The 7,900-nt window shown below is 37.2% G+C and overlaps 1 protein-coding gene across 1 annotated transcript in view; it reads left to right on the top strand.

The window, feature by feature from the left end:
* The window catches only part of LOC107661105 (nucleoredoxin-like), a 77,547-nt gene extending 70,930 nt beyond the window's left edge, over nt 1-6,617 (top strand). Inside the window, exon 8 of the mRNA XM_016450570.1 lies at nt 5,478-6,617. Coding sequence (XP_016306056.1) covers nt 5,478-5,660 — 183 coding nt within the window. The 3' untranslated portion in view covers nt 5,661-6,617. The remainder of the gene's footprint in view (nt 1-5,477) is intronic.
* The last annotated feature ends 1,283 nt before the right edge of the window (nt 6,618-7,900 follow it).

Raw genomic sequence — 7,900 nt, forward strand, 5'->3', positions numbered from 1 at the left:
GGGGCACACCCTGAAATGGCAGATCCTCAGGATGGCATTCGACCATGCCATGGTCTGAGTTTCAGGCATTCCCTGCACATGTTCTTAAGCTGTGCATGTTTAACCGAGCCCTACGCTTCACATTTACCAAAGTCTGACATTTTGCCTTGCCCAATGTAGTTCCTTACTCTACTGTTTTTGTGTTGTCTTTTGTTTTGCTGTATTGATGTTTTGTTTGATTTTGCTTTGTTATTGTGATTTGCTTTGCTTGTGTTGGGTTTGTTTTATTTTGGTTGTGTTTTGTCTTTGCTTTGCTTGCTTTGTTGTGGTCTTTTGTTTAGTTTACTTTGCTTTGTTTTGCTGTGCTGTGTTTTGTTTTCATTTTTTGTCTTTTTTGTTTCATTGTATTTTTAATTGATAATACATATTATTATACAAGTTATGACATTGCACAGACAATGATAAAATGCAATTATATCACACTAGTCACATTTTAACACTTTAAAGTTAAAGTCTTGTGGTGATACTATTGCAACACAGTGTGTTTTATTGCATTACTTTAAATGCTGTTTGTTTGTTTTTTCAAGCTGGGGACCAAAATTATTTCCTGTGGTAATCGACAGCAAGTCACTGATGTTGTTGATTTAATTTAACCTTTATTGAAGATATTCTTTTTATTTAAGCCATTATATGGAACACATTTTCAACAGTTCTTTAATCATTCATTTTCTTCATTCATTGCATAACACATTTCACTTTTAACATAGTCCAGAGATCAACTGCAACTTCATATCAAGGATTAACATCACGTGTACTGGCCAGCACTGTCAAAATAAGAGCAGATAGTGAGAAGTGAAGAAATAAAGAAAAATGAGATGCAGTGTAAGAAACTGTAGCATGCTGAGGCCCAGACCAACTGTAGGATCTCAGAGTCTATAAGACAGTAAGTGTGTGTTCAAAACGCCCTGCTCTCCTGAACTCTGAACACTTCATGTTTCATTGAGCAGCTATTTAGAAGAAAAAAGTGTGGAATTCCTTCACAAGCAAACTAAATCAAGTATGTTGAACGTGGGTTGTTGAATGTCAGTACATGTTAAGATGTATGATAATTAACACAATTATATATGTGTGTGTATATACACTAGCGTTCAAATGTTTGGGGTTGGTAAGATTTTTTTTTTTTAAACAAATTAATACTTTTATTCAGTGGGGATGCATAAAATGAATCCAAATAATTCTGAAGAAAAAAAAAACAGTTTCCACAAACCTGCTGAAGATTTTCTTTAAAGGATTTTTCACCAATGTTTTCTTTGTTTTTATAAACCAACATACCTCAGATGATAATCCTTTAATCAGTGACTCAATACCCGCTCAAAGCCTGGCAATGAGACACATTCTTTCACCGATGACTTTTATTTATTTCCAATGTGCAATTATTTGAACCTAATGTCTGGTGCAGTGCACAGCTAGAACACTGTTGGGTTCAGATCAGAGCTCTCAGATAACCAATCAGCACAGGCAGTTCATAGTGAGCTGGCCAATCAGACAGCCATATCTCTGCTTGCATGAGCAGATGGCTAATGCTTATGGAATGCTACAGGCCCACAATAGGCAGAATAAACTTCACGTTGTAGGGCTAGCACAATTAGGTAAACACACTGGCCCTTATCACGCTAGCAGCTGGAGGCAGCCACAGGCTGACCCTTTGTCTCCACACGGAGAGCTCAGCGCTGGAGGCGGCGAGGGACTATGTGAGTGCGCGGAAGGGTTGAAGAACAGTTTACACAAGGTTAGCTGCTCCACAAAAGAAGATGCATGACCATAGACAGGCAGACAGCCTGAGAGATGTAATCTTTTCATATCTAAAAGCCTGGAAGGGTTACACTGACAGACTCCATTTCTCTCTATAGTCACTGATCTTTATCCATCCGCAATCTTAACAAGAGAGCATTTAGAGCAAACCCCAGAAACATGCTTTTCGTGTTGTAATATGTCAAATTTTGACAGCCATTGTCTCGCCTTATGCAGCAATTTTCCCGTTGATCAGTCCAAGTTAATCTGTTGCAGTGTGTTGTGGGTTCACATCGGACAGTGGAATGCATCTGGAGCGTGGAAAAGGAAGTGATTATGGATAAAACCACCAGTGACCCCATGTGATCTACTTTTCCTGCTCTGTAAAACAGGAAATCTGCAATTATCTAAGGTTGATTCCCCACTCTTAATATTGCTTGTGTGCTGAGGATTTCTGAGTATTTTTAGGTAGTAACAATGATGTTAGACTTCATATTTCAAATAGACACTTGTAAAATGCTTAGTTTGTCCTCATTGGAATAATACTGCCATTCCATCTTTTAGTAGTTTTGTTTGAAGTCGAGGTCACAAACTTTCTGTTGCCCTACATGTCCTTTTTAGGTAGCAAAAACGGCACAACGACTCTTTTACAGGCACAAGATCTGATTGTGTGGTTTAATCCATGTACTGCTGTGGAATAGTTTATAGTTTCACTGGGAGCCAGTCAGAGGTGTAATAAATGAACCAAAATCTCTTTGAAACCGTTGTACTGCCCTCTTGTGGTCAAAAATGCAACCATGTCTTGTGTTATAATGTCTTCCATGTGCAGTTCTTTCCAAGACACACTCATTTGGATGACTTTTAAGAGAGAAGTATAATCAATTTGTATTAGAGAAGTAAGAGATGGCTTAAGTAAGATATGGCTTCTAGAAAGATTGAGTTTGAAAGATTTAGATTTTTGGTGGAGAAAGTAGGCACTTTTAGCTCCGTAAAGCTTGACATAATGGAAATAATAGTCAGAAAAGTCTTATTCTTTGAAACTTTTTCAGAGTCTTATTCAGAAATTTGGTGCAGTTGCTCATATTTAAATGGCCAAAAAGAAAGATAAAATTCTGATAGTTTGCATGTAAACCAATAAGATCTTTATAATATAGCAGACTACTTGCATAAAATGCACATAAATATCAGTTGTCACTCTGTATCTCCCAATAATATGTCTTAAGATGATTTTTTAAAATAAGTGCTCCGTTTTATTATCAAAGCTCTGTAGTTTTTATTGTGGTGGAAAAACAGATTATGCAATGCAATACAACGATTGAGAACAAATCATTGACCTGTGATTGAGAACAAACAGATGAACAAATGTTCCACAAAAACCTGATGGATCATGTTTGATACTCAGTTAAAAAAAATATGTATGAATAATCAAGTGAACCTAAGTTGCTTCAGTCCAGTAAGTGTTCATTTTGTAAGAATAACTGTTTACTTAAAGGGGTCATATGACGTTGCTAAAAAAAGAACATTATTTGGTGTAATGAAATGTGTTTATGTGGTTTAAGGTTCAAAAAACACATTATTTTCCACATACTGTACATTATTGTTTCTCCTCTATGCCCCGCCTTTCTGAAACGCGTCGATTTTTACAAAGCTCATCGGTCTGAAAAGCGAGGTGTGCTCTGATTGGCCAGCTATCCAGTGTGTTGTGATTGGCCGAATACCTCAAGTGTGTGACAGAAATGTTACGCCCTGTGATGCCCTGTCCTGCCAGAGCGACGAGACAAAAACATTGAAACCCATTATAAACGAAGCATTTGTTGCATCCAGTGGGGACATAATTACAGATTATAATGACTTATACTGTCTTTTTACGCGTTAGAGAAAGGAAAACTTAAAATCGCATCATATGACCCCTTTAATAAAAAATCAGTAAAGATTTTACAGCAAAAAGACGTGAACCACGACCTGAAGGTGGATGTTTTTACAGTTATACGAAGTCCTTTTATTTGCTTATAAATTCAATCAATCAGACACCATAAACATCCATTTTTATACTCTTTAAAGGATTTGTTCACTTCCAGAATGAAAATTCTGTCATCATTTACTCACCCTCCACTTGTTCCAAACTTGTATATGAGTTTCTTTCTTCTGTTGAACACAAAAGATGATATTTTGAAAAATTTTTGTATCTGAACAGTTGATGGGCACCATTGACTTCCATAGTATTTTTTTTTTCCTACTATGGAAGTCAATGGTGCCCATCAACTGTTCGGACACTAACATTTTTTTGGAACAAATTTAGGGTGGGTAAATGATGACAGAATTTTCATTCTGGAAGTGTTTTTCCCTACTATGGAAGTCAGTGGTGCCCATAAACTGTTCGGGTTATATGGTCAACAACCCTAGCCCCCAACAAAATTCTAGCGGCCGAATTTGGCAGGTATTGAGGTTTGTTAATACAGGATTTAGACACTCCAATGAGAAGGGCATTACAATAGTCTAAATGTGAGAAAACTAAAGAGTTATTCAACCTTTCAGCAACGGAAAAAGACGTGCAATATTTCTGAGATGGAAGAACGAGGTCTTAACAGTGTTCTGCACAAAAGGCTCAAACGACAGGCTGGCTTCAAAAATAACTTTTTTTTATTTACTTTGTAGTTCCAGCCCAATACCATCAACAAGCAGAGCTCAAGAACCAGCACTGTGCAGTTGATGGGGAGAGCCAAGAAGCATGACTTCAGTTTTTAGAACTATTCAGGCAGAGAAAATTGTTAGACATCCATGTCTTAATCACTGAAATACAATCTGAAAGATGGGATAAGTCCACATCTTGACTTTTAATGGATATAAATCTGGGTGTCATCAGCTTAAAAATGGTAGTTAAAGTCAAGAGATCTTAATAGTTGACCGAGTGGAAAAATATAAATGCTAAAAAGCAAAGGACCAAGAATTGAGCCCTGGAGGACACCAGTACTAACCAGACCAACCTCTGATCTGTGGCCATCCATAAAAACAAAATGACTGTGATCAGAAAAATAAGATCTGAACCAGTCCAATGCAGTATCCGTTACCCCAAAAACAGATTCAAATCGTCTAAGTAATAGCGTGTGATCAACGGTATCAAAAGCTGCACTTAGGTCCAGGAAATGGTACGTTTTTTTATTTGTTTGTTTTTTTTTTGTATATTTTGGCTTTTATGGAGCCATAGACCTTCTGAGGTATTAAGGTCAAAGAAAGACTGCAGAAGAGATTCAGAAAATAAAATCACTCCATCTGCCTTTGTAACCCCACAAACACATATTTAGGAACCCCCATCTGGAATAATAGGAATTTTTTCCACACACAGTGTGATTCATCTCTCTGAAGTTTCCTGGAGTTGTAGTGCCTCAAAAGCAACAAGGTGGGTGATGTGATGTTTTTGTACCCCCTCCTGGTCCTCCCCTGCTGTAGCAGAGACCTCCTCTCTGTGGGATAGTGAGAGGAGCTCTCAACTCTGATCAGGATAGGGTAGAAAGAGACTTATACCGTCATGCTGATTTTGAGAGAGCGAGAGCTTTATACTGCACTCAATGCCATTTGTTTGTTTTCCAGTATCTCCATAGTGGTTATTTCCAGTTCATTTCTTCACTTTTTGTAGTCACAGGCTCAATTTAGTCATTTTTGCTCTTCACAGACAATCATAATCAGCTGATGTTTTCATCTCCTGACAGGATGATATGAGCGATTCCCTGCGGGACTACACCAACCTGCCTGAGGCTGCGCCACTCCTCACTATCCTGGACATGTCAGCTCACGCCAAATACGTTAAAGACGTGGAGGAAATCACACCTGCCGTGGTAGAACAGTTTGTTAGTGATTTTCTGGCCGAGAAGCTCAAACCGGAGCCCATTTGAAGTCCTTGAACTCCCTGCACCCTGTTACCTGAACCTCCATCTGGCCCTTGACCTCCAGGCGTGCTCTCTCTCCTCTTCCTGTCAGACTGTTCGAACAGAAGCGTACTTGGTATTGACATTTTATTTCTTTTAATACATGCCCCTCCATCTCGAAGCGGCCGCCGCCTCCTGTGGTGCCTTGCATTTACTACAGCGCTGATGGTAAAATGCAGATTTTAACGTTGGTTGTCTTTTGCCGTTACATTTTGAGATTAGATTGAACCCTGCAGCTGCAAGTGAACACAACTTTGTTCTGATTTGCTTTTATTGACATTTTTATCAAGTATTTCCTTCTATCCTTGGATATTGTTTCAAAAATCAAGAGCTTAGAATAAATATAGCTTGGTAGATGTATTATTATTATTTTTCCAGACACTGCACATTTTACGTGGCCATATGTTCTGTACGGCTGTGATTCTCTACTTATGGGTGCTGATAAATATGCATACATGAACAAGCTGTTGTTAATATCCTTGTATAGAAGGCACTATCTATTCTTTGTGTAGCTGCCGCTGTTTATTTTTAATGCAGTTGTCTAGTTGATTCTTTAAAGGTCTTCGCCCACCTTCTTGTTGATATTTGATGTTGTTGAATGACTAATCTGTTTCCATCTCAAACGTGACATTTAAGTGGATTTTCTGTGAAGGTACCCTGTATTAAAGCGGTCTATGTTTTTTGAAGGCACAATAAACAGCATCTAATTGCAAGCTTCCTTACAAAATGTAGCCAGTTAAAGCACACAGTCCGTCTGTCTTTGGTTGTTTTAAATGTCATAGCCATTAAAACCCACTGTTTAAAATGTCTCTGTGTTCTCTTTACATAGGACTATGTTTGCAGTTCATACTCCTCTACTACTCAGTTTCTATAGTATGCATACTGTGTGCGTTATGCAGATTTTCTGATAATAATCTCATAATACTGAAATTTGCCAGATCATGCAGTATGAAACCTGAAATATCTCACAAAGCAATGTACTTCCTTCAATCTTTCATTTCCACTTACATACATGCATAACATATATAATGATGATAGTTTCCATTTTTCATACGGTACATTATAATGTTGTTATGCCTAAATTCACTTGGACTGTAGTGTTTATATTTTCATTCATTTTAGTTTTCAGTGTTTTGTTAATTAATTTAGACAAAATAGTAAGTAATTTTAATAATGGCCATAATTATTAGTATCAACCAGAATTTTTACATCTAATATTTTCACATAATACTGGAATTCTTGCCAGAATAAACACATGCCACTTGCTTAATTAAACATGGAGTGCAATGTGGTCATGCCACAGTGTAGCATAGTCTGATACTGTTTGAAATGTTTGTTGCATATTGTTTGACAAGCTTAAAGGAATATTTCACTCAAAAATGAACATTTGCTGAAAATGTAGTCACCCTCTGGCCGTTCAAAATGTAGATGAGTTTGTTTCTTCATCAGAACAGGTTTGGAGAAATTTAGCATTACATCACTTGCTCACCAGTGGATCCTCTGCAGTGAATGGGTGCCGTCAGAATGAAAGTCCAAACTAGGCCTGTCACGATAACAACTTTTTGTTGTGCGATATATTGCCCCAGAAATAATTGTGATAAGCGATATTATTGTCATTTTAAAGACCATTTTATGCCACTGAATATATAATCATAATGTAACAGCATAATAATGCAAGAAGGCCTACACACTTCCAAATGACAACAAACTTTAAATTTTTAAGAATATTTAGATCATGGAAATTAAGTATTAAGTTCTAACAAAAAGTGCAAAGTAACAAGTAGAAAAAAGAAAAATGCACAAAGAACTTGTATGGAGATTTTTCCATCTACAGATTTGTCCCTGACCTTCTTTTCTCTGTAAATTAAGGGTGCACACTATTGCTGAAAAACACAATCACTACTTAGCAGTCAGATGTCCGTATGCACAAAGGCACAGATCCCTAAACAAGATCATATCTGCAGATGAAACGTTTTTGTAGAAGCATTTGTTAAATGTATACTAGCACCTCATGACAACACCACGTTATGTTTGAGAAGCTGCAAAAGACACAGGAGCAAGTGGAATGTACAAAACATGGTGACATTCATTTTTAAGTAAATATAATGTGCGATATATTGAATCACCAAAAATTATTTAGGTCATGTACATATATTGCGCGATAAGTCGATATATTGATTATTGCGACAGGCCTAATTACATATTTA

The sequence above is a fragment of the Sinocyclocheilus anshuiensis genome, unplaced genomic scaffold (assembly GCF_001515605.1).
Source record: "Sinocyclocheilus anshuiensis isolate Anshui unplaced genomic scaffold, SAMN03320099.WGS_v1.1 scaffold583, whole genome shotgun sequence".
Taxonomy (NCBI): Eukaryota; Metazoa; Chordata; class Actinopteri; order Cypriniformes; family Cyprinidae; genus Sinocyclocheilus; species Sinocyclocheilus anshuiensis.